Below are 27648 nucleotides of genomic sequence, written 5' to 3'. Positions count from 1 at the left end.
GGTTGGAAACCAGCCGCACTGGCTTAAGAGACCCTATTTCCAAATAAAATATAAAAAATAGGTCTGGGAGTGTAGCCCAGAGATAGAAGGGTTCCATCCCTAGTACCACCATAAATAAAATAAATAAATAAATAAATAAATAAATAAATAAATAAATAGGGCTGGGATATAACTCAGAGGTAGAAGCTCCCTGTGTTCAATCCTCAATACCACACAAAAAGAATTATGAGACAGCCTGAAGCATTACCCAAACTCTGCTGTCAATTTTTTTTTTTTTTTCAGTACTGGGGATGGAACCCAGGGGCATTCTACTTTTGAGCTACACCTCTAGCCCTATTTTTAAATTTTGAAACGGTTTCACCGAGTTGCAAAGGGCCTAAGTAGTAGCTGAGACCATCTGCAAACCACAATCCTCGTCTCAGCCTCCCAAATACTGGGATTACAAGCATTCGCCACCATGCCCAGTTAGATTTGTGTGTGTGTGTTGTGTTGTACTGGGGATTGAACCCAGAGGCATTCTATCTTCAAGCCACACTCCAACCCCCCCCCTTTTTATTTGGGGTGTTGAGGATTGAACCTAGGGGCATTCTACCTCCAAGATACAACCCCACCCATGTTTTATTCTTTATTTTGAATCAGAGTCTCACTAAGTTGCAGAGGTCTTCACTAAGTAGCTGAGGCTGGCCATTAACCAAGATCCTCCTGTCTCAGCCTCTCAAGTACTAGACTACAATTGTGCACTACCACACCTGGCTCTCCAAGCCCTATTTTATTTTTATTTTGAAACAGGTCTTGCTAAATTGCTGAGGATGGCCTTGAACCCACGATCCACCTATCTCAGCCTCTCAAATACTGAGATTACAGGTAAGCACCACCATGCTTAGCATGAATTTTTTTTTTTTTTCTTTTGTGATACTGGGGATGGAACCCAGTGGCATTCTATCTCCAATCTATACCTCCAGCCCTATTTTGCTTTATTTTGAAACAGGGTCTCACTAAGTTGCAAAGGGCCTAAGTAGCTGAGGCTGGCCACGAATCACTATCCTCCTGTCTCAGCCTTTCAAATGCTGGGATTACAAGAGTGCACCACCATGCCTGGTTTAATGGCAATTTTAAGAAATTCATAGGCCAGGCGTGGTGGCGCACACTTGTAATCCCAGCATTTGGGAGACTGAGACAGGAGTACTACTGTTCGCGAATAGCCTCAGCTACTAAGTGAGGCCCCTTGCAACTTAGTGATACCCAGTTTCAGAATAAAGAATTAAAAGACAGGGCTGGGGTTATACCTCACGGGTAGAATGCCCCTGGGTTCCATCCTTAGGTCTGCAAAAATAAATAAGTAAATAAATAATTGCCATTAATTTCTTGAGCTCTAGTATAAAGTAGGGTGAACAGTAAAGTTTGAGAGTTTGCCATCTGAATTTTTTTTGTGTGTGGTTCTGGGGATTACAAACTGGTATTACACGTGTGCATCACCACACCCAGATTGACCCCTGAATTTAGTTAAAATTTGGAGGGCCAGGTCGGTGCTGTAAGCCTGTAATTCTAGTACTTGGGAAATTAAAGCAGGAAGATCCTAGGTTTGAGCCAGAGTGAAGAAATTTAGCAGCTCAGTTTCAAAATGAAAAACAATATAAGGCTGGGGGGTGAATCTCAGAGATAGGATGCCCCTGGGTTCAATCCCTGGTACCATAGAAGGAAAAAAAAATTAAGGAGAAAATTCCTCAGTGTTTCAGTTCTGGTATTTGTACATCCCCAAATCCTTATATTATGCTAAATTCTCATTGTTATAAGTACAAAAACTTCAAAGTACAGTGTTCTCATCTAAATGAATCTCTATCCTCTTTATTACAATGGCCCTAAAACCAGTCTGAATATAATCTCCAGGATCTATTCTCCAATCTCTCTCTCTTACCTTCCCAAGACATGTATGTTTTAAACCATCATTCTTTTTATTGGGGGTGGGGTACTGGGGATTGAACCCAGGAGCATTCTACCTGAACTACAGCCCCAGCTCTATTTTATTTTAGAAAAAGATTCTAAGTTGTGGAGGGCTTTGCTAAGATGCTGAGGCTGGCTGACCTGCAACCCTCCTGTCTCAGCCTCCCAAGAAGTGGAAAGAGGGTCTAGATTGCTAAGAACCTCACTAAACTGCTGAGGCTGGCTTTGAACCTGCAACCCCCGTCTCACCTCCCAAGTACTGGGATTATAAGAATGGGCAACCATGCCCAGCTTGAACCATCATTTTTTAACCCTGCCCAATCCTTCCAATATAGCATTAATCACATTTGTCATTATATATTCACATCAGTCTCCTCTTTGGTCTTGAGTCCCTAGTGAGCAGACTTTCTTAGTGGTCCTGTGGTCTACCATTAGCATATAAAAGGCACTCAACAAAAGGCTCTTAGGTTGTGACGAGGAGCCCAAGTCTCCTATCAGCTTTCAAATGGGTTAACAATTCCCTCTTAACACCAAATACCAGATTTTTTTCTCCTTAATCTAACTTTTTAAACAGTATGTGAAAAATGTATTGCAAATCTTGATGAAAAGCACCTCAATTTTTCTTTGAAGCCAGTGCACCAGAAAAATGTTCCTTAATGGCTAGATTGACTTGGCAATTCTCATACTTTCTTTAACTTCGTCTCCAGGACCTACTGAAATATGTTAGTTACCAGTCCATGCAACCTTTTAGCTTTTCCTTCACCAATATCCACCAGCTTTCATATCTAATTTAACTGTCTGCATCAATTCCTCTCACACCTCTAAGTTTTGCTTTTTAAGATGTCAAAGGCTAAAAAGCTAAAATAATCAGACTTACTAGAAATGTTATATCATTGTTATATATAACAAATGTTGTAGTTATTATGAGAGGCAGGTATGGTAACACACCCTGTAATCCCAGTATTTGGGAGACTGAGACAGGAGTATCATAGGTTTAAGAGCAACCTTAGTAACTTAGTGAGATCCCGCTTCAAAATTAAAAAAAAAAAAAAAAAGCCGGGTGTGGTAGCACACGCTTATTATCCCAGCATTTGGGAGACTGAGACAGGAGGATCACAGTTCCTGGACAGCCTTAGCTACTTAGTGAGGTCCTCTGCAACTCAGTGAGACTGTTTCAAACTAAAGGATAAAAAATGGGCTGGTAGTGTAACTCGGAGGTAGACTGCCCCTGGGTTCCATTCCCAATACCACAAAAAAAAGTAATAAAAAAAAAGGGGGGCTAGGGTTGTAGCTCAGAGTCGAAGCCCCTTGGGTTCAATTCCCAGTACCAAAAAAACAAAACTATTTATAGCAGAAAAGGCCTAATGAAGAACTTGATAGTGGAGCCATAATTGAAGCACAGCCTTACATCTATTTTAATCTGCTCAAAAGCCTCAACGTGCTCAAAAACTAGGCACAGTGGTGTACACTTGTAATCCTAGTACTTGGGAGGCTGAGACAGGATGAGAGGCCAGCTTAAGCAATTAGTGAGGCCCTCTGCAACTAATGAGACCGTTTCAAAATGAAGAATAAAAAGTAGGGCTGGAAGTGTAGCATGGAGGTAGAATGTCCTACTCTTAGCCCTTTCTGAAACAGGGTCTTGCTAAATTGCCAACGCTGGCCTCAAACTCTGATCCACTTACCTCAGCCTCCTAAGCTGTTGGGTTCACAGGTGTAGTTTATAGAAGTATTTTTAATGAGCTGGAAATGGTAGCACACATCTGTTAATCACAGTACTAAAGAGGCAGAAAGAAGGATCAAAGGCTCAAAGCCAACCTAAGCAATTTAGCAAGACTCTGCAACCTAGTGAGACCATTTTCAAAACAAAAAATATAAAGCCAAGCATGGTGGCCTACACTTGTAATTCCAGTACTTGGGAGGCTGAGACAGGAGGATAACAGGTTTGTGGCCAGCCTCACGCGCCAGTCTCAGCTACTTAATGAGGCCCTCCACAACTTACTGAGATTCTGTTTCAAAATAAAAAACAGGGCTGTAGGTGTAGCTTGGAGGTAGAATGCCCCTGGGTTCAATTCCTAGTTCTGCAAAAACAAAAAAGTATAGCTCGGCATGGTGGTGCATGCTTGTAATGCCAGTACTTGGGAGGCTGAGACAGGAGGATCACAGGTTCAAAACTGGCCTCGAACTTAGTGAGACTTTCATCAACCTAGAAAGACCCTGTTTCAAAATAAAAATAAGCAAGGCATGGTGGCACTTGAGAAGCTGAGAACAGGAAGATCACAAGTTTGCTGCCAGCCTCAGCTACTTAGTGAGGCCCTCCACAACTTGGTGAGAACCTGTTTTCAAAATAGAGAATAAGGCTGAGTGGTAGTGCATGCTTGTAATCCCAGCATTCGGAAGTGGAGACCAGATGATCGTGGTTTGCCTCAGCTACTTAGCGAAGCCCTTTGCAACTCAGTGAGACCCTGCTTCAAAAATTTAAAAAAAAAGACTAAAAAATAGGGCTGGGGGTGTATCTCAGAGGTACAATGCCCCTGAGTTCCATCCCCAGTACCGAAAAAAATAATAATAATAATAAAAATTAGGCCTGGGGGTAGGGCTCTGAGAAAGAATTCTCCCAGGTTCAATTCCCAATACAAAAAAAAATATATATAACAATAAAAAATTCAAAGTTGATAGGTACTTTCATCCCAAAATATAATTAATTTGGATCAAAGCCTTTAATTGGCCAGTTAATTTTATATTTAATAAAAAATATGCACCCTGCTTCTAGTACTTTATATTATACATTATGGAGATAAAAATAGTAGGAAACAGGCACCACAAAGATTTAGACAATTAAGGTAAGCTCAGAGTGACTTTTAATATGCCAATCAATGTTAATAAAACACAAGTCAAAGAGACAAGTGCAAACATGTTTTAGACCAAAATTAATGAGGAAACAAACAAGAGACAATATTTTTGTAACATCTATTAGCCCATATTATTAGTCAAATGGCTAATCACAGATAAAATATATTTTGTGAAAAACTTGGAATAGTCAGAAGTCATTCTGGCATTTCAAACAGCTATGTACAGTATTACCAAGATCAGTTTATATACATGAATATTGAAGAGAAACCAGGCAAAACATTTAAAAACAGACTAACCATACACTCAAGTACAAAACTTGGGATAAGAAAGGAGACATTTTTAAAAAGTCAGGGAAGGACATTATCAGAAAAAAATTACAAAACCATCAATAATTATACTACATTAATACAGCATTCCAAGAGGGGGGAGGGGGAAAGGTGCATTTTTTCAATGCACTAGCTTCAAAGTTCAAAGAGGAAAAAAGGCAAACAGCCGCTTTTCATCAAGAGCAGCTTTATATTTCACATAATTGTTTCAAAAGAAAGCCTATTAACAACAATGATTGTTTAATGCTACAATTTACAGCAAAGACAAAACTAAAATAGCAGCAAATTCACAAGGCAATACTTCCACAGAATTATCATTCTATGGTTTATGCAATGCCTACAAAGTGCTCCCAGTTGGATATACAAGTATAATTCTCAATAAAGAGAAAAAGAAAGAGACAGAGACAGACACAGACAGACTCTGACACACACACAGGTACATCAGAGAAGCTGAGTAGTACTGAGGCTTTTAGTACTTCCCTTTTCAAAGGGAGAGTAATTTGTAATAAAGCCCATGGATCCTTGCTACAGGGAAAGACACCTTTTATCACAATGCAACAGCAAACTATAAGCAGCACACCACCACAGTAGTTAGCCCTGCAAAGGCTGGTATAACATCCAATAGTGCCTGACATCCCAGATGAAAGCCTCATATAGTTGTGGTCAAAATACAGCTTTCAACTGTAATTCAAAAATGAAAGTCCTAAAAAGTATTTCAGTAAACTACTGATACCAATAAACAAAATAATTGCAAAGTGGATTCTAGCAGTGATTTCAACCTAACTTCCTCTTGTCACAGTTTTCTGGGGAGGTGGGAAACAAGTAGTTCAGTATATAGTAAGGCTGACAGAGCGGTTCATTTTCTTTCCAATAAGTCGAGAGTTTCTATTACTCTGGGTGGTGGACCTGGTGGCCATCCGGTCAGTGAAGAGTGCTCTTTCCTCTGCTGCGGCTTTTGCCATCTGGGCCTTTTTGAGTTCTCTAATAAAACAAGAAAGCAAGACTTCTTACCTATTTCATTAATCCTAGGAAGAGATCCTATGTTATTAACTGGGACGCATCCACACATTATCATCATTCTAAGATGCAATTAAGGAAAAAAAACTACAACGTAAAACTTTAGCTTTTCCTCAAATTTATGATTTCATTTGGGCTTTTAGAATCAAAGTAGCAGACTTTATTTTATGGTACTCAGGGTGGAACCCAGGGGCTTTTCTACCTCAGGGCTATACTCCCAGACCTATTTTATACTTTATTTGGAAACAGGGTCTCACTAAGTTGCTGAGAGCCTAAGTAGCTGAGGCTAGCTTTGAACTTGTACGATCCTACTCCCTCAGCCTCCCAAGTGCTGGGATTACAAGCGTGTATTACAAAGTCTGGCTTAGCACAGACTTTGTAATACAAAAACAATAAAGAGTAATGACTCTGGATCTTAAGTAATTTCAAATAAAACTAATTTATATTTGAATCTGTTTACATAACAAAGGAAAGAAAAAAGTACTTCCGATTTATATAAACTATGATGGATAGTACACTAGGGGCATATAAACCTTTTTAGTATTTAGTATAACATTTTAATAATTTAGCCAGGCATGGTAGCACATGCTTGTAATCCCAGATTTTGGGAGGCTGGGACAGGAGTACTGTGGTTCACAGACAGCCTCAGCTGCTTAGTGAGGCCCTTTGCAACTCAGTGAGAGACCCTGTTTCAAGAAAAAATAAAGAATAAAAAATCGGGCTGGGTGTGTAGCTCAGAGATAGAATGCCCCTAGGTTCCATCCCTAGTATTTAATAATAAATTAATAATTTAAACAACTTAATGTTTAAATTATTAATGTAATATTTAACATAATGCCAAGAGCTTGATTTAGTGGTGCACACTTGTAACCCCAGCATATGGGAGGCTGAGACATGAGGATCACAGCAGAACAGCCTCACTTAGTCCTTTTGCAACTCAGTGAGACTCTGTTTCAAAGTAAAGAATAAAAAATTGAGCCGGGTGTGGTGGCACACGCTTGTAACCCCCTTGCTTAGGAGGCTGAGACAGGAAGATCGCGCAGGTTTGAAGCCAGCCTCCACTGGCTTAAGAGACCCTGTTTCCAAGTAAAAAATATAAAATAGGTCTGGAGTGTAGCCCGGAGGGTAGAAGGCCCCTGGGTTCCATCCCCAGTACCACCAAAAAAAAAAAAAAAAAAAAAGAATAAAAAATAAGGCTGGGGGTATAGCTTAGAGGTAGACTGTCCCTGTGTTTCATCCCCAGTATAATAAAAAAAAAAAAAGTCATTTCAAGTCACTTTTATTTGGTAAGAATTTTAAAAAATGGTAGCAATAAGTCAAAACAATCAGAAATTGTATCTGTGGTGACTAATACTCTCCAATATATTCCCCTTTTGATAACCTTGTCTTCATTTTTTTGATGTGATGTTGGGGACTGCACCCAGAGGCATTCTGCCTCTGAGCTACACTTCCAGACCTTTTCATAGTTTCGTTTTCAAACAGGGTCTTACTAGGTTACTGAGGCTGTCTTCAAACTTATAATCCTCCTGTCCCAATCTCCCAAATACTAGTATTATAGGCATGCCCCATCATACTCAGCTAGTAACTTTTATCTTATTTTTGTGTGTGGGGTCCTTGAGATCTCTCATTAAAAACTAACAATAAGAATATGAAAATAAAAACAAAAAGAACCCTTACTTACTTTTGCAAAAGTGAATTTTTGAACTTTTCAGCATTCAATTCTATTCGTAATTGTTCTGCACTCTTTCTTGATGCAGACAGTAATACTGAATGCTTTACTAGTGCCTTTGCTGAAGGCCTTTTCTCTGGATCTGGATGAATCATAACCTTAGGAAAAGAGGTAAAATTAAAGCAAAGACATATTATTTAGTAAAATGTTGAACAGTATCAATAATGTGTTTCATATATAAATGCTCACTTTTAGCAACTCTGCAAATTCCTGGGAAAGCACTTGTGGAATCCGAGGTAATCTGCCCTGCCTGATCTCATGCCATTGGTCTCCGTTTCTGGGAAGAGGTTCAGCACCAGCAGCACATACCACTGTGAGAGCAAGGGCAAAAATATCCGCTTTTGGTAGATGGGTATAGTTCTGTAAAAGTTGAAAAGCAGCAACAACCAACAACAAAAAAAAACATTTTTTAAGGTAATGTAAAAACAACCAAAATTAAGGTTATACTTCAATGCTGATTTAGGTAAGAAATTTAACAAAATTAAAATGTTCAGGCCAGGTATGGTGGCAAACCCTTGTAAATCTCAGTACTTGGGAGGCTGAGACAGGAGGATGGCAGGTTCGCAGCCAGCCTCAGCTACTTAAGTGAAGCCCTCTGCAACTCAGTGACCTTGTTTCAAACTATAAAACAGGTCAAGAGATATAGCCTAGAAGGTAGATGGCCTGTGGGTTCCATCCCCAATAACACACACACACACACACACACACACACACACACACACACACACATTAAAATACCACTGAGGATATAGCTCAGAGTGTAAGAGCGCTTTTGGGTTTCAATCTCTAGTACCACAAGAGTTTTTTAAAAATTAATGAAACATTTAAGGATCTATTCAGAGAAGAAGCTGCTAAATTTAAAGAAATTTCTTTATTCCTGATATTAGAATCATACATCCTTAGAGGGGAAATTTTAAATACATATCTAGAAGTAAATGCTTCTTTATCAGAAGCCCAATTAAACTTTTAGAAAAATTCCAATCCGTTAAGAGATTCCTATGCAAACACAAAACATGTTTGCATAAGTATCACTGACAAGTACATACATCCATATGTATATGTAATACTTAATCTACATCTGCAGAAAATGTGTATGTATATACATATATAATAACTAAATCAAAAAACTATACTTTGTAATTCTTTTTTTTTTTTTCAGGTCTGGGTTGGAACCCAGGGGCATTTGACCTCTGGAATACACCCCCTGCCCTATTTTTTATTCTTTATTTTGAAACCGGGTCTCACTGAGTTGTGGAGGGCCTCTCTAAATAGCTAAGGCTGTCCGTGAACCGCGATCCTCCAGTCTCAGCCTCCTGAATGCTGGGATTACAAGCATGCGCCACCACACCCCGCTATACTTTGTTATTCGTGTGTGTGTGTGTGTGTGTGTGTGTGTGTGTGTGTGTGTGTGTGTGTGTTACTGGGGCTGGAACCCAGGGGCATTTTACCTCCAAGAAACACCCCAGCACTGTTTTTTTGTTTTTTTATTCTTTAGTTTTGAAACAGGTCTCACTAAGTAGCTGAGGCTGCCCACAAAATACGATTCTCCCAAATGCTGGGATTACACACTTGTGCCACCACGCCCAGCTTATTCTACTTATTCTATTTCAAAACTCTTACCAAGTAATACTTTTTCACTATAAAAAACTATATGGTAACCCGGGAGTGGTGGCGCATGCTTGTAATCCCAGCACTTGGGAGGCTGCCACAGGACAATCGTACAGGTTCGAAGGCAGCCTCAGCTACTTAGTGAGGCTCTCAGCAATTTAGTAATAAGACCCTGTTTCCAAATAAAGTATAAAATTAGAAATGGGAGTATAACCCGGAGGTAGAATCGCAACTGGTTCCACCTCCAGTACCACAAAAACAAAACAACAAAAAAAGATATACTACTTAATCATTTTATTAGTAATTGCTTATATTGTTCTCAATTTGTGTTTCTATATAAATGTTTCTGTAGAATAAGATTCCTAGAAGTGAAAATTCTAATGCAAAGGGTACAGAATTTTTAAATATTGTGTACAATATTTAAATATTTACAAAATATTAAATATTTTGTAAGTCCAGTCTTTGGGAGGCTGAGACAAGAGGATCATGGGTTCAAAGACAGCTTCAGCACGTAATTCAACTCTCATCAACCTAGAGAAACCCTGTTTCAAAATAAAAATAAACTGGGCATGGTGCCCACATATAATCTCAGTACTTGGGATGCTGAAACAGGAATATTGCAGGTTCGCAGCCAGTCTCAGCAACTTGTGAGACCTTCAAGCAACGTTATAAGACCCTGTTTTTTTTTTTGTTTTTTTTTTTTGCGGTATTAGGGATGTAACCCAGGGGCATTTTGCCTCTGAGCTATACCCCCAGCCCTGGTTTTTATTTTTTATTTCTAGTGTATGTTTTTGGTGGTACTGGGAGTGGAACCCAGAGGCTTTCTACCTCCGGGCTATACACCCAGACCTTTTTTTTTTTTTTTTTTGAAACAGGGTCTCACTAAGTTGCTGAGAGCCTCACTCAGTAGCTGAGGCTGGCTTCAAACATGCGCAATCTTCCTGTCTCAGCCTCCCAAGCGGGGAGCCACCACGCCCAGCTTTATTTTATATTTGAAAAAGGATCTCATTGAGTTGCAAAGTGCCTCACACTAAGTAGCTGAGGTCCCGAACTTGGATCCTCCTTGTCTCAACCAAGGAATGGCTGGGTTTACAAGTGTGCGCCACCACACTTAGCTTGAGACCCTGTTTCAAATAAAGAATAAAATATAGGGCTGGGGGTGTAGTTTGGAGTTTGAATGCCCCTGGGTTCAATCTCCAGTACTGCAAAAAATAAAAAAATAAAATAAATAAAAATAAAAAAGGACTGGGGGTATAGCTTTTGTATTTATTTATTGATCAATTGATTTAGTGGTACTAGGGGTAGAACCCAGGAGTTTTCTACCGCTGAGCCATACCCCAGACCTATTTTTTAAACTTCATTTGAAAACGGGGTCTCACTAAGATACTGAGAGCCTCATTCAGTAGCTAAGGCTGGCTTTGAACCTGGGCGATCTCCTGTCTCAGCCTCCCAAGTGCTGGGATTATAAACCTGTGTCACCACGCCCAGCCCTGGCGGGGGGGGGGGGGGGGGGGGGCATAGCTTTCGTAGAATGCCCCTGGGCACAATCCCCAGTACCACTTGCTTTCTCTGACTTTTGCTATATTTAACCCCAGCTGATGGTTTGCACTTTTTTTGTGTGTGGGTGGGTCTCAGGGTAGAACTCAGAGGTATTTGAACTCCGAGCTATACCTCCCTGCCCTATTTTTTTTTATTATTCTTCATTTTGAAACAGGGTCTCACTAAGTTGCAGTGGGTCTTACTAAGTAGCTGAGGCTGTCCATGAATGGTGATCCTGCAGTCTCAGCCTCCCGAATGCTGTGATTACAAATGTGTGCCACCACGCCTGGCTTTGTACTTTCTGTTTCACTAGTTACTGTAATTTTTAATATATTTGAAATTATAATCATCTGGCTGTAACTTTACAAAGTAAATATTATTTTTATTATTTATTTATTTGTTGTGGTACTGGGGATGGAACCCAGGGGCGTTCTAACTCTGAGCCCAATTTTTTTTTTTTTTGGTGGTACTTAGGATGGAATCCAGGGGCCTTCTACCTCTGGGGCTATACTCTCAGACCTATTTTTATATTTTATTTGGAAACAGAGTCTCTTAAACCAGTTGAGGCTGGCTTCGAATCTGCGACACTCCAGTCTCAGCCTCCCAAGGCCGGTATTACAAGTGCATGCCACCACGCCCAGCTGAGCCCTATATTCTTTATTTTGAAACCTGGTCTCACTGAGTTGCAAAGGGCTTAAGTACCTGAGGCTGTCCTTCAAACAGGATCCTCAGGTCTCAGCTTCCCAAATGCTGGGATTACAAGCATGTACCACCATGCCCAGCCTATTAAATAGTATTAAATGAGAAAAATTACCTCCTGTAAAACTTCATTTGCAAGAAAACGACTATCACCTTCTTCAACTTGTGGACTAGAGATTCTTGTAACATGCCCAAGATCACCTAGAAGCAGTGAAAAAAAGTAGAGTCAAGAATTAAAACAAAGGTTTGAAGATGTAGCTGAGTGATATAGCACTTTTATGTGCAAGGTCTGAGAGGTTCAAACCCCAAGACCAAAAAGGGAAAAAAAAACCCACCCAAAAAACAAAATAGAACAGCTTGTCTCTTAATTTTAACATTAATAATCCAGTTATCTTTTTTCCTTACCTATTTTGAACATAACTTTGTTGGCTATCCAGTCATCTTCATCTCCTTCTTCAGAGGCAGCATTAGGGATTGAGGTTCGTGATATGAAAATATTACCTGTTGAATAGTTAATTATGTAAGGCACATTAAAAATTGTATATAGTCAGTTTATAAACAAGGCCAAAAGCCAGGTGTGGTTTTTACAGGCACATGCCTATAATATTAATACTTAGGAAGCTGAGACAGGATCCCAGGTTTGAGAACAGCCTCAGTAACATAGGAAAATTCTCATCAACCTAGCAAGAATGTTTCAAAATCAAAATAAAATGGGGCTGAGGTGTAGCTCAAAGATAGAATGCTCCTGGGAAGTCAATCCCCAGTCCCCCCACCACCACACACACATACACACAAACAGGTGCTCATGAGCTGCTTCAAATCCAATGGAAATAGCCGGGCATGGTGGCGCACACTTGTAATCCCAGCATACGGGAGGCTGAGACCTGGAGGATCGCAGTTCGCGGACAGCCTCAGCTACTTGGTGAGGCCCTCTGCGACTCAGTGAGACCGGTTTCAAAATAAAGAATAAAGCGGGGCGTGGTGGCGCACGCCTGTAATCCCTGCGCTTGGGAGGCTGAGACAGGAGGATGCACAGGTTCGAAGCCAGCCTCAGCTACTTAGTGAGGCTCTCAGCAACTTAGTGAGACCCTGTTTCCAAATAAAGTATAAAAATAGGTCTCGGAGTATAGCCCAGAGGTAGAAAGCCTCTGGGTTCTACCCCAGTACCACCAAAAAAAAAAAAAAAAAAAAAAAAAAAAATTAAGAATAAAAAATAGGGCGGGCAGGGGGTGTAGCTCTCGGAGGTCAAATGCCCCTGGGTTCCATCCCCAGACCCGCAAAAAAAAAAAAAAAAAAAAATCTAATGGGAATAAAAATCTCAGGAATGAGAACTACAATATACTTTCTGGGAATATACTTTCTAGTTTAGCAATGATCCCAGAAAACTACTACTGCTTTAGACCCTTGCCATGTGTATATTAGTCTTCAACAGTTTATTAACTTACAATTAATTTGTTATGCAAAGAATAAGTCATTTACCCAGTAAATTTTGGCTGAACAAAAAGTATCTACATACCAATATTGCTTTGTGGGCCACTATTTCCTACTGTATATATACACTATCTTTTATTTTTTTTTATTTCTTTATTTTTTTGGTGGTACTGGGGGTGGAATCCAGAGGCTTTCTACCTCCGGGCTACACTCCCAGACCTTTTTTATATTTTATTTGGAAACAGGGTCTCACTAAGTTACTGAAAGCCTCACTAAGTAGCTGAGGCTGGCTTCAAACCTGTGTGATCCTACTGTCTCAGCCTCCCAAGCGCAGGGATTTCAAGTGTGCACCACCACGCCCGGCCTATCTTTTTCTTTAAATTCAAGCAAGCTCATGACTAAGTTTTAGTGGTAGATTTCATCTTAATAGTTTTAAGTATATAGTATTGAATTTGTAAATGTTATATTTAATGGGCTCATCTATCCATTTTACTTCATTTATAAGACTTTGTTCTTGAGAGGGGTACTGGGGATTGGACCTAGGGGGATTCGACCTCCAAGTATACATCCAGCCCCTTTTTTTTATTTTGAAGTTGGGTCTCACTAAATTTCTCAAACCTGCAATCTTCCTGTCTCAGCCTCCCAAGTACAGCAATTACAGGTGTACACCACCATGGACTAGGGTAACTTATTTTATGGTAGAATTTAATGATCTTTCTACTTTACATCCCTTAATATTTTTTAGCCTTTGTACATGTAATACAAGGTTCTACTATAGTTGACACTATTAAAGCTATTAAAATATAAAAACACTTATTAAACTTATAGATAAAAAAATTCTACACACAACTCAAAATTCAGATTCAAATTCCATGTATCAACATAAATTTCCATAAATTTACAACAACAACAAAAAAAACTCTGAAATTCAACTTAAAAATCTATAGCCACTGGGCATGGTGGCGCATACCTGCAATCCCACAGGTGTGGGAGGCTGAGATGGGAGGATCACAGATTCTAGGATAACCTCAGCAAGCAGTGAGACTCTTTATCTAGTGAAACCCTGTTTCAAAAGAAAAATAAAATAGGGATGGGGATGTAATTTAGAGACAAAATGCCTCTGGGTTCAATATTCAGTGTGTATTTCTCCCCCCGCCCCCCCCACACACAGAGAGAATAAGCTGGGAATGGTGGCACACATCTGTAATCTCAGTACTTGGAAGGTTGAGACAGGAGGATCACAGGTTCAAAGAGAATTTCAGCAACTTAGTGAGAACTTGTTTCAAAATAAAAAATAAAATAGGAGCTGGGCGTGGTGGCGCACGCTTGTAATCTCCACGCTTGGGAGGCGGAGACAGGAGGATCGCGCAGGTTCGAAGCCAGCCGCGCACGCTGGCTTAGGAGAACCTGTTTATAAATAAAAATATAAAATAGGTCTGGGAGTGTAGCCCGGAGGTAGAAGGGCTTCCAGGAACCCCAGTACCACCAAAAAATAAAGATAATAAAAATAATAAAAATAAATAAAAAATAAAATAGGGCTACAGTACTGTGACTCAGAGGTAGAATGCCCCTGGGTTCTAGTCCTAGTACCCCCACTCCCTGAAACACACACACACACACACACACACACACACACACACACACACACACACACACTACAGTGTTTAGGTTTATAGTCTGAACCCATCAATTCATAGTTACAAGTTCTAATTTATAAGTGTGCACCACCATACCTAGCTGAAGAGTATGGTTTTTTATTCTTATAATTATCATCATCATCATAATTATACTGAGGATGGAACCAAGGAGCCTTCTACCTCCGGGCTACATTCCCAAACCTATTTATATTTATTTTGTTTGGAAAAAGGGTCTAAATTGTTGAGCACCTCACTAAGTAGCTGAGGCTGGCTTCGAACCTACACGATCCTCCAGTCTCAGCTCCTAAGTACTGGGATTACAAACATGCACCACCATGCACCACCATGTCCGGCAAGAGTAGCGTGTTTTTTTTTTTTTTTTTTGGTGGTACTGGGGTTCCTGGAAGCCCTTTTACCTCCGGGCTACACTCCCAGACCTATTTTTACATTTTTATTTGGAAACAGGGTCTCCTAAGCCAGCACGCGTGGCTGGCTTCGAACCTGCGCGATCCTCCTGTCTCTGCCTCCCAAGAGCGGGGATTACAAGCGTGCGCCACCACACCCGGCAAGAGTAGCGTTTTAAATACAGATTGTTAAGTCTCTGTGAGAGTCTCATTTTGAGACTATATAATTCCTATAACATACAGCAAACATTTTTCAGTTTTTATTGAGTATTATATCAAATTTTGGGGAAAACAAGGGAAGAGAAATAGAAATCAAAACAATACTGGTAAATTGATCAAAGTTTTTTTTAAAGCTAGCAATGAATGCCGGGCGTGGTGGCACACGCTTGTAATCCCCACGCTTGGGAGGCGGAAACAGGAGGATCGTGCAGGTTCGAAGCCAGCCGCGCTGGCGTAAGAGACCCTGTTTCAAAAATATAAAATAGGTCTGGGAGTGTAGCCCGGAGGTAGAAGGGCTTCCAGGAACCCCAGTACCACCAAAAAAAAAAAAAAAAAAAAAAGCTAGCAATGAAAAAGAACGTAGTAAGCAAGTCGGGCATGGTGGCACATGCTTGTAATCCCAGCACTTAGGAGGCTGAGACAGGAGGATCAGTTCGCAGACAGCCTCAGCTACTTAGTGAGGCTCTCAGCAACTTAGTGAGTCCCTGTTTCCAAATAAAATATAAAATAGGTCGGGATGATAGCCCAGAGGTAGAAACCCCTGGGTTCCATCCTCAGTAACACAAAACAATAAATAAATTAAAAAAGAATAAAAAATAGGGCTGGGAGTATATCTCAGAGGTAGAATGCTCCTGGGTTCTATCCCCAGTACGACACACACAAAAAGAACATAAGATATGTTTTCATATTATTAGAATGAAGTGATTTATTAGCTATAATTGAAATGAATATAGGTCAGAGGATCTATAATACTTACTAGGTTTTATATCCATGTGAACCAAACACATCGAATGAATATATCTCAAGCCCCGGCCAACTTGTAAAAGGAGATCTTTCAACTCTACTTCTTTAAAGTAACTCATGATTCTGTAGTTTTCACTTATAGCATCAGCTAAACTTCCGCCTGACAAAAAAGTAGAATTATCAGTTTCTTTCTGAAATAGTCTTATCACCACAGATGACTATCCATTTCTTCTTGATTCTCCATAGAATTCCATTATAGAACTGATTAGTAATGAAAGCCTGGCAGGATGGCACACAGTTGTAATCCCAGTATTTGGGAGGCTGAGACAGAAGAATCACAAGTTCGCAGTCAGCCTTGGCCACTTAGTAAAGCTCTCCACAACTTAATGAGACCCTATTTCAAAATAAAGAATAAAAAATTGGGTTAGGAGTGTAGCTTGGAGGTAGAATGTCCCAGAGTTCAATCCCCAATACCATTTTTTTTTTTTTTTTGGTGGTGCATGACACATTCTTATAATTCTTGTAATCCTAGTACTTGGGAAGCGGAGACAGAAGAATTGCAGGTTCAAAGCCAGCCTCAGCAATCTAAGGAGACCTTGTTTCCAAATAAGATAAAAAATAGGGCTGGAGGTGTATCTCGGAGGTGGAATGCTTTTGGATTCCATCCCCAATACCACACACACAAAAAAAAGAATGGAGCTGGGCATGGTGGTGCATGCTTGTAGCCTCAGTACTTGGGAGGCTGAGACAGGAGGATTGCACAGGTTCAAAACCAGCCTTACTTAGTGAAGCTCTCAGCACCTTAGTGACATCCTGTTTCCAAATGAAAATATAAAATAGGTCTGGAAGTATAGCCCGGAGGTAGAACGCCCCTGGGTTCCATCACCAGTACTGAAAACAAACAAACAAACAACAAAATAAAGAATGAAAAATAGGGCTGGGGATGTAGCTTGAAGGTAGAATGCCCCTGAATTCAATCCCTAGTAGCACAGCAAAACAAGATCCATTTCTCCAGTTTTGATTCATTGTTAGTTCATTGCATTTGAAAGAACTTTGAGTGTTAGCTATACAGCATCACTAGTTTGTTTCATAAGCCTCTTGAAATGTTTCTGTTCACAGCATCAAAAACTATGTAGTTGTCTTCCATTTTTTTCTTAACCTTCATTTTCAGTTGCTGCATTAATAGAACTCAACCACAGTGACTTATTTACTACATATTTGTTCAATGCCATCTCCTTTTAGTAGGGTCTCACTAAGTTGTAAAGAACCTAACTAGTAGCTGAGGCTGTCTGCAAACCTGGACCCTCCTGTCTCAGCCTCCCAAATACTGGGATTACAAGCGTGCGCCACCACACGTGGCTGACTCCATTCTTTATTTTGAAACGGGTTCTCACTGAGTTGCAAAGGGCCTAAGTAGCTGAGACTGTCTGAACCACAATCCTCCAGTCTCAGCCTCCCAAGTGCTAGGATTTCAAGCGTGCTGCACCACAAGCAGCTTCATTTTTTATTTTGATACAGGGTATAAGTTATAGAGGGCCTCACTAAGTAGCTGAGGCTGGCTGCGAACCTGCAATCTTCCTGACTCAGCTTCCCAAGTACTGGGATTACAAATGTGCACCACCACACATCTGGCTTGTTCACTGTTTTTAAACATAGAAAACCCAAATTCACTCACAATAGCACTTATTTATTCACAAGCTATGAGATTCCTAGCATTATTTATAAAGAAAAAATGAGAACAAACTTGCTATCTTCAAGTATTTGTTAAATTCTCACAGGACATATAATACAGAAATAGAAATAATCCATTATCAAGATACAGATCTGTAGCTGGGTGTGGTGGTGCACCCTCGTAATCCCAGCATTCGGGAGGCTGAGACCGGAGGATCACGGTTCATGGACAGTCTCAGCTACTTAGCAATGCCCTCTGCAACTTAGTGAGACCCTGTTTCAAAATAAAAAATAGGGCAGGAGGTGTAGTAGCTCGGAAGTCGAATGCCTGGGTTCCATACCCAAATCCACCAAAAAAAAAAAAAAAAAAAAAAAAAAAAAAAAAAAAGGCCAGGCGTGGTGGCGCACGCTTGTAATCCCCACGCTTGGGAGGCTAAGACAGGAGGATCGCACAGGTTCGAAGCCAGCCTCAGCTACTTAGTGAGGCTTTCAGCAACTTAACGAGACCCTGTATCCAAATAAAATATATATATAAAAAAAAAGGTCTGGGAGTATAGCCCGGAGGTAGAAAGCTTCTGAGTTCCACCCCTAGTACTACCAAAAAAAAAAAAAAAAAAAAAAAAAAGAAAAAGATATAGATCTGTAGTTGGGCGTGGTGGCCCATACTTATAATCCCAGCATTCAGGAGGCTGAGACAGGAGGATCGCATTTTGAGGACAGCCTCAGCTACATAGTGAGGCCCTCTGCAACTCAGTGGGACCCTATTTCAAAATAAAGAATAAACTTTGTGGTTAAAAGTTACACAAAGTAGTCCAAAGTTGTTCCTATACATGCTTGTTTTGTTCTAATTTGGAGAAGAGGTAGGATAGTAGACCAGTTATAGAATTAAAAAGATCATCACTTAGTAGAGAGTGAAATAGGATTTCAGAATGCCTTGAAATGGCTAAATCTATTTATTTTGAGTACTAGAGATGAAATCCAGGGGCATCAACCTCTGAGCTACAACTCCAGCTCTATTTTTTAGTCTTTTTTAAATTTTATTTTGGAAACGGTCTGAGTTGCAAAGGGCATCGTTAAGTATCTGAGGCTGTCTGAGAACTGAGATCCTCTAGTCTCAGCCTCTTGAATGCTGGTATTATAAGTATATGCCACCATGCCCAGAAAAATGGTTAAATTAACTTTTTAATTTTATTTATTTATTTATTTGTTTAATTTATTTATTTAGCAGGTCTGGTGATAGAACCCAGGGGCATTCAACCTCCAAGCTACACCCCCTGCCCGATTTTTTATTCTTTATCTTGAAACAGGATCTCACTAAGTTACAGAGGGCATTGCTAAGTACCTGAGGCTGTCCAAGAACTGTGATCCTCTAGTCTCAGCCTCTCGAATGCTGGTATTACAAGTATAAACCACCATGTCCAGCAAAATGGCTGAATTAATTATTTTTACTTTTATTTCTTTCCTTTTTTTGCGGTCTAGTGATGGAACCCAGGGACATTCAACCTACGAGCTACACCCCCTCCCCTATTTTTTATTCTTTATTTTGAAACAGAGTCTCACTAAGTTACAGAGGGCCTCACTAAGTAGCTGAGGCTGTCCGCAAACTGCAATCCTCTGGTCTCAGCTTTCCAAATGCTGGGATTACAAGCTTGTGCCACCATGCACGGCTGAAATGGCTAAATTTAGATCAATGGAGAATCACTGAACCAACAAGAGTATTAAAAACACAAAAAAAGGGAGGCTGAAACAGGAGGACTGCAGGTTTATAGCCAGCCTCAGTTCTTACTGAGGCCCTCTGCAACTTACTGAGACCCTGTTTCAAAATAAAAATTAGGGCTGGGCGTGGTGGCACATGCTTGTAATCCCAGAGCTTGGGAGGCAGAGACAGGAGGATCGCGCAGGTTCGAAGCCAGCCGTGCTGGCTTAAGAGACCCTGTTTCCAAATAAAAAATTATAAAATAGGTCTGGGAGTGTAGCCCAGAGATAGAAGGGCTTCCACGAACCTCAGTACCACCAAAATAATAAACAAACAAACAAACAAACTGGAAAGCTGGACATGGTGGCGCTCGCTTGTAATCCCAGCATTTGGGAGGCTGAGACAGGGGGATCTGGGTTCATGGACAGCCTCAGCTACTTAGTGAGGCCTTTTGCAACTCAGTGAGACCCTGCTTCAAAATAAAGAATAAAAAACGTTGGGCTGGGGGGTATACCTCGGAGGTAGAATGCCCCTGGGTTCTATCCCCAATACCGCAAAAAGGAAGAAAGGAAGGAAGGAAGGAGAAGGAAGGAAGGAAGGAAGGAAGGAAGGAAGGAAGGAAGGAAGGATGGATGGATTAAAAAACAGGGCTGGAGTCCGGTGTGGTGGTGCACACTTGTAATCCCAGTACTTGGGAGGCAAGGCAAGACGATCAGAGGATCACAGGTTTGCAACCAATTTCAGCTACTTAGTGAGGTCCTCTGCAACTTAATGAGACCCTGTTTCAAAACAGGGAACAAGAAATAGAGCTATGACCAGGGTGTGGTGGCACATACTTGTAATCCCAGTACCCTGGGAGGCTAAAACAGAAGGATCCAAATTCTCGGACAGCCTCAGCTACTTAGCGAGCACCCCCAACTTAGTAAAACCCTGTTTCAAAATAAAGAATAAAGGCAGGATGTGGTGGCTTACACGCCTGTAATCTCAGTACTTGGGAGGCCAAGACAGGAGATAATGTGGATTCGAAGCCAGCCCCAGCTACTTAGTGAGACTCTCAACAACTTAGTGAGATTGTTTCCAAATAGAAATATAAAATAGGTCTGGGAGTGTAGCCTGGAGGTAGAAGGCCCTGGGTTTCATACCCAGTACCACGCACACACAAAAAGCAAATAAAATTAAGAATTAAAAAAAACAGGGGCCAGGATGTAGCTCGGAGTTAAGAATGTCCCTGGGTTCCATCCCAGTACTGCAAACAAACAAACAAACAAACAAAAAAGTCTGGGGAAGCTGGAGTGGTGGTGCATGCCTATAATACCAGTAACTTGTGAAGCTAAAACAGGAGGATAGCAAATTCAAGGCCAGCTTTGGCAATTTTAACAGTATCCTGTCTCAAAAAGGTTTGGACTTGGCGTGGTGGCACATGCTTGTAATTTGAAGGCTGGGACGGAGGATCATGGTTCGTGGACAGCCTCGCCTACTACTTAGTGAGGTCCTTTGCAACTCAGTGAGACCCTGTTTCAAAATAAAGAATAAAAAATAGGGCTGGGGTGTAGCTTGGAGGTAGAATGCCCCTGGGTTTAATCCCCAGTACCACAAAGAAAGAAAAAAGAAATGGGGCTAGGAATGCTACTCAATTGTAGACTGTCAAGCATGTGTGAGGCCTTGGGTTCAATCCCCAGTGTCACACAACTAAGTAACTCAATCTCAGGTATCTCTCTCTCCCTCTCTCCTTTTTTTTTTTTTTTAACATTCCTCAGGTTGGAACCCAGGGGCATTCTACCTCTGAGCTACATTCCCAGCCCTATTTTTTATTCTTTATTTTGAAACAGGGTCTTACTGAGTTGCAAAGGGCCTCACTAAGTGGCTGATGGTGTCCACGAACCGTGATCCTCCAGTCTCAGCCCCCCCCCCCCACCAAATGCTGGGATTATAAATCTGCGCCTCCATGCCTGGCTTCATATTTTAGTAGTAGAAAAGAGACTGAGAAGCGGAGCGTGGTGGTGCACGCTTGTAATCCCAGCATTCAGGAGGCTGAGACCGGATGATCATGGTTCGCAGACAGCCTCAGCTACTTAAATGAGGCCTACCCCAACTTGTTGAGACCCTGTTTCAAAACAAAGAATAAAAAATAGGGCAGGGGGTGTAGCTTGGAGGTCGAATGCCCCTGGGTTTCATCTCCAGACCCGCAAAAAAAAAAAAAAAGAAAACAGACTGAGAAACCAGGCGTGGTGGTACTCCCTTGTAATCCATTCTTGGAAGGCTGAGACAGGAGGATCACAGGTTTGTGGCCAGCCTCAGCTACTTAGTGAGGCCCTTGGCAACTTAGTAAGAACATGTTTCAAAATTAAGAATAAAAAATAGGTTGCTGGGGTGCAAACTGGAGGTAGAACACCCCTGGGTTCAACCCCCAGTTCCACACACTCAAAAAAAAAAAAGAAAACAGACTAAGACAATCCTAAGTACTATGTACTCTACATACTATGCTAGGTGCTAGAAATACCAGAATAAATACACAGCAAGGCCACTGTCCTTTCGAGAACTCAGTATTGCCAAGTATGGTGGCGCATGCTTGTAATCCCAACATTTGGGAGGCTGAGACAGGAGAATCACGGTTCGAGGACAGCTTCAGCTACCACTTAGGGAGGCTCTCTGCAACTCAGTGAGACCTTGTTTCAAAGTAAAGAATAAAAAATAGGGTTAGGGTCGGGCATGGTGGTGCACGCTTGTAATCCCCGTGCTTGGGAGGCGGAGACAGGAGGATCGCGCAGGTTCGAAGCCAGCCGTGCTGGCTTGAGAGACCCTGTTTCCAAATATAAAAAAGTATAAAATAGGTCTGGGAGTGTAGCCTGGAGGTAGAAGGGCTTCCAGGAACCCCAGTACCACATAAGTAAATAAATAAATAAATAAATAAATAAATAAATAAAATAGGGTTAGGAGTGTAGCTTGGAGGTAGAATGCCCCTGGGTTCCACCCCCAGTACCACAAAAAATTAATAAATATATATATAAGAGCCTCAGTATAATTTCAGCAGTAGGCACAATAATAGTATGTGAAATTCTAACAGAGGTGTGTACAAGGTGCTTCAGAAAGGACAAGGTTTTCAATCTATTTACACTTGAAATGCATGTTAAAATTCCGATCTGATCTTCCAGTTTATAAGGAACAGAAATTAAAGGCCTAAAGATGTAACTCAGTGGTAGTGGGCTTTCCCAGTATGCTTAAGGCCCTGGATTCATCCCCAATACTGCCAAAGAGACAGATGAATAAAAACTTGAGATAATTATTCCCTTGTTGCCAGTTTTCTCAAGTTAGTTAGAAGCGAACCATTACAATTACTCACCATTACAATATTCATTCTGTATAAGCATATGATCATCTTCTGCCCAGGCAGAGAAATACCGCACCACATGAGAATGCTGTCCAAGGACCGCATGAGCATACACTTCTCTCAAAGCGTTCTGCCTAGGAGAAATTTGAGATTAATAGTAAATTATTTTACTTAAAACTACCTGAACTAAGCTGGGTGTGGTGGCACATGTTTATAATCCCAATACTTGGGAGGCTGAGATAGGAGGACTGGAGGTTTGAGGAGTCTCAGCAAATAGTGAAACTTCCATTAACCTAGTGAGACCCTGTTATAATATAGGGCTGGGGATGTAGCTCAGAAGTAGAATGCCCCTGAGTTCAATCCCCAGTGCCACAAAAAAATGGAGTGGAGGTATAGCTCAGAGGTAGAATGCACTTGGGTTCAAATCCCAGGAAAACACACACACACACACACACACACACACAAAGCTAGCATTATGCTGAAAAGCAAACTGCTTAAGACAGGAATCTAAGACTCATGAGATTGTCCAAAGGCCTTCACTATAGAAGACTGCTGGCCCTAGGACTCAGTAAAGATTAAACTCCATTTTACTATGAATTCACAGTTGCTAGCTAGAAATTAAAGTCAGATCATGCATGTATATAATTCCAGTACTTGGGAAGCTGAGACACAAGGACTGCAGGTTGAAAGTCATCCTCAGCAACTTAGTGAGGCTCTCAGTAAGTTGGTGAGACCCTATTTTCAAATAAAAAAATAAAACTGAGCTGGGCGTATAGCCTAGAGGTAGGAGGTCGTTGGATTCCACCCCCAATACCACTATAAATAAAAAACAAAAATAAAACAGAGCTAAGGTTATAGAGTTAGGATACCCCTGGGAGGTTCAATCCCCAGTACCACGGAAAATAAAACAAAACAAAAAAACAAATTATGCTTATTACTTGCCAAGTCCCATAAAAACTAAGAGTAAAAAATTATAACTTCTCAAAAAATAATTCAGTGTTAGCCAGGCATAGTAGCACAAGCATGTAATCCCAGTACTTGGAAGGCTGAGATAGGAGGATGGCAGGTTTACGGCCAGCCTCAGCTAAGGTCCTCTACAACTTAGTGAGACCCCAGTTCAAAATAAAGAATAAAAAATAGGGCTGAAGGTATAACTCTAAGGTAGAATGTCCCTAGGTTCCATCCCTAGTACCACACACACACACACACATACATACACACACAAAACCCTCAGTGTTTAACCATCTGAAACCTTGACTTTTATAACACCATAGAAGAAAAGCAAAAGACAAAAATGTTTAATACATACTCATCAACAGAGCCAGCCAATGGCTTTTTGGATCGCTTAATTGCATAAATGCATCCATCCAGCCTCTTCACACACTTAAAAACAGAACCAAATTCTCCAGAACCAATTTTTTCCAGCTCATAAAATTCTGTTTCATATCGTGACTTCATATTGCTTTCGGTAATTGTAATTCTCTGTAATAAAAAGGTTATTCACACACATAATACAAAGACATGAAAATGAGTTTTTGCTATGACAATAGGACTGTGTGAAATTTAAAAATCATTCTAGTTATTAGCATGTTTATGTCATAACTTGTTAGTTGGATAAAACTAAATTTCAGAAATATTTACTTTAGCAGGTCTTGTTTCATCCTCAAATTCATAATCACTGACTTCCATATCTTCACAGGAACTGAAAAAAGTATATAATTTTTCATCAGTATAGACAAGATACATCACCTTGAGATACATCAGTATATTTAATAGATAAGTGATGTTGAGAAACAGAACTTTAAGTATACTGTGAAGTGGAATTTTAATGGATAAAAACAGAAGTGTTCAGTGGATTTTGTATACCACAAGAGTCAGCCCAGCTGATGCAAAAGTTCCCTGCTGAGACTTGCTTGCTAACTAGAGGTCATACCACCACACATATCAAAATTAAATCAACTGTCTATGACTACCTCATTTCTGACACCAGTTTTCCAACAATATACCTAGTTTTTTATTCCTTCCTTTCTCATACCACTCCTTTCCTACAGCTGATTACTTCCCACCCAATTCCTGAGAGAAGTGCTAGTAAGAGAAAATATTTAAAATAGAAACGTTCACATCATTCAGTAAAAACTAATTTTATCAAGCCAGTCAGGTATATGGAGAAATCAAATTATAAAATAACCCACTCGTTCCAATATGCTCTCTTTCTTCGACGACACTGCCCTGAGGAATGCAGAAACACAGAATCCGGAGTAAAAGGATTAATATTCACTTGAGGAGTCTGTCGAGTGTCAAATTCTCTTTTTCCTGATTTTTCTGTGTCCATGAATAGAGAACCACCCCGGAGCTTAACAGAGCTGGAATCAATTCCTCGCGCTTTAGAAAGTAAACTCTACGGAAAGAAAAATAAGATTTTTAGGATCCATGTTCTAATGTTCAAAAGGTCCTTTTGTATGTGCTGGGGGAGGGTGGGTACTGGTTCTACCTCTGAGTTACACTCCCACCCGTATTTTATTTTAATTTGGAGAAAAGGTCGAAGTTGCTGATGGCCTGTCTAAATTGTTGAGGCTGAGCTGGGTGTGATGGCACACATGCTTGTAATCCCAGCATTTGGGAGGCTGAGACAGAAGGATCGTGGTTGTCGAATAAAAAAATAGGGCTAGGGATGTATCTCGGAGGTAGAATGCTCCTGGGTTCCATCACCAGTACCACAAAAATAAATACATAAATTGTTGAGGCTGGCCTCCAATCAGTCTGTGATCCTCCAGTCTAGGCCTCCCAAATACCGGGATTACAGACATGCCACCACACCCCTCTCAATGCGCCTTGTGATGAACTGAATGTGCAGGTCAAAGGCACTAGGGAGAACTGGCAAGTGTAGCTCACAGGTAAAGCACCAGCCTAGCACGACTGAACCCCGGGGTTCATCCCCGGCACCGTAAAAACACACACGAGACAAACTTCAAACAGAACAGTGGCTAATCTAGGCGTCTGAGATTAGATACTGCCTACCTTTCTGAAAAAAAAAAAACAAAATAGGACTGTCGCGCAAAAAGGAATATTTATGCTAACTAAAACTAAATCCATTTCGGTGGCTCATAGTTAAACTCTTTCAGCTATCTAAACTAGAAAGCGGTCAGTCCCATAAACGCTCCCCTCCCCCCCCAAACTGAGCTTTGAAAGCCACTTCAGCCAGACTCCTCCCTCACTAGCAGAGACACTGCCCAGGGCAAGTCGGCTAATAAACAGCAGAGCTCCAAAGCACACCTATTCCTGAGGTTTATGACTAGCACGATACAGACTAACTTTCAAAGCCTCATTTCCCCTATCAACCTTGCAAAGTGCGATGCTTATCTTAATCCCGCCGAGTGTCCGATCTAAAGCCCGCCCCTCCTTCTCAAGTTTGAGAAGCGGTAATCTGCATTCTCCCGGGGGTCCTTCCACCAACAGGTGCCCAACACCTCCTCCTCCAAGACAGCGCCATCAACAGCTCCTGGCTCCTCGACACCGCCCCGAGGCCAACCCCGCTCGGGCTCCGCAGGGCCCCCGACGTGGACCCACGCTCAGCCCACACCCCAAGAGACGCGGACGCGGCCGGGAGGTCTTTATCCGTGCGCTCCAGGGAGCCGCGGCGGGGAGAGCCAGCCTTGGCTCCACGTACGGGAGCCAAACTCCCCCGCGTAACGTCACACGCCACGGAGCCTTAGGTGCCGGGACTTGGTCCTTTTTCAACCCGGCACCTGCTGCCCGCGCCGCCGCGTGGCAGCCCCGACGGCCGCGTTTAAAGGGCGCGCAGCGGGCGTCCCACGGGCGGGGCGCCCCGGCCGCCGGCCCCGCACCGCGGGCGAGGACGCTCCCGACGCCCATTGTTCGTTACGTAACCGTAACGGCCAGGGCGGCGGCGGCGCCTCACCTTGGGCGTGTGCGGCGTGTCGAAGAGCCGCAGCTTGCGGAAGGTCTTGTGCGGCGGCGTGCCCGGCTGGTCCGGCCGCGGGGAGCCCGGGCCGCCGCTGGGCGGCGACGCGTCCCCGGGGCCGCAGCGCACGGGCGAGAAGGCGCCGGGCGGGAGGCGGGCGGCGGCCGGCGACTGCACGGGCGACGAGGAGCCGAAGCCCTCCTCCTCCCACGAGTCGCCCTCGGCGGCCGCCGCGCCGCGCAGCAGCAGCATGTCGTCGTCGGGCTCGGCCGGCCGGCGCGCCTCGGGGCCCGGGCCCGCGGGGCTGCGCGCGGCCGGCGGCGGCGAGTCGGGCTCCTGGAAGGCCGAGTCCTCGCCGGTGCTGTGGCCGCTGCCCTCCTCCTCCTCCTCCTCTTCCTCCTCCTCCTCCTCGCAGTCGCTGCAGGGCGAGAAGATGAGCTTCTGCCGCAGGGCGCAGGCGGGCGCGGCGCGGCGCGAAGGCGGCCGGCGGCTCAGGAAGCTCATCGCGGCGGCGGCGGGGGCCTCGGCGGGGCGGTCCGGCTGGGGCTGCGCGGCGGGCGCCGGGGCCGGGGTCTCCGCGGGTCCACGGCGAGTTCGGGCTCCGCGGCTTCCCGCGACCGTTAACCACGTGAGCGCCCGGCCCACCAATCCCCGCCCCGCCCGGGGTTTGAAAAAACAGGAGGGCGCGACGTAGGCCGGGGGGCGGGGCCCGCTACGCGATTTTGGCGCGAACCCGCCGGCCCCGCCCCGCGTAGCGCGCCGCGGCCCGGCCCGGCCCTGGGGGGGCCCGAGGCGGCCTTCCCGGGGCTGGGGGACCCCGGGGCGCCCAGGGGTCGGCGGCCCCGAGCTCAGGGAGCCCCCGGGCGCCTGCGGGCCCCGCCGCCCGA

At 42.7% G+C, this 27648-nt stretch overlaps 1 protein-coding gene across 2 annotated transcripts; it reads right to left on the bottom strand.

Annotated features, from left to right (window-relative positions):
* Positions 1-5944: 5944 nt before the first annotated feature.
* Positions 5945-27265, bottom strand: WEE1 (WEE1 G2 checkpoint kinase; the record flags this gene model as incomplete). Of its 2 annotated transcripts, XM_080697126.1 has the most annotated exons (11): positions 5945-6098; positions 7816-7961; positions 8053-8223; positions 11825-11910; positions 12115-12210; positions 16158-16304; positions 22852-22973; positions 24149-24321; positions 24481-24541; positions 25032-25237; positions 26759-27265. In XM_080697126.1, 11 exons carry the CDS (start codon positions 27263-27265, stop codon positions 5945-5947), a joined length of 1869 nt encoding a protein of 622 aa, XP_080553252.1. The 2 variants fall into 2 exon arrangements, with proteins under 2 accessions (XP_080553252.1, XP_080553253.1); XM_080697127.1 differs by lacking the exon at positions 16158-16304.
* Positions 27266-27648: the final 383 nt, after the last annotated feature.

The sequence above is a fragment of the Muscardinus avellanarius genome, assembly GCF_963383645.1.
Source record: "Muscardinus avellanarius genome assembly, chromosome: 1".
NCBI classification, from domain to species: Eukaryota; Metazoa; Chordata; class Mammalia; order Rodentia; family Gliridae; genus Muscardinus; species Muscardinus avellanarius.
This window is presented reverse-complemented; position numbering and strand designations above follow the sequence as displayed.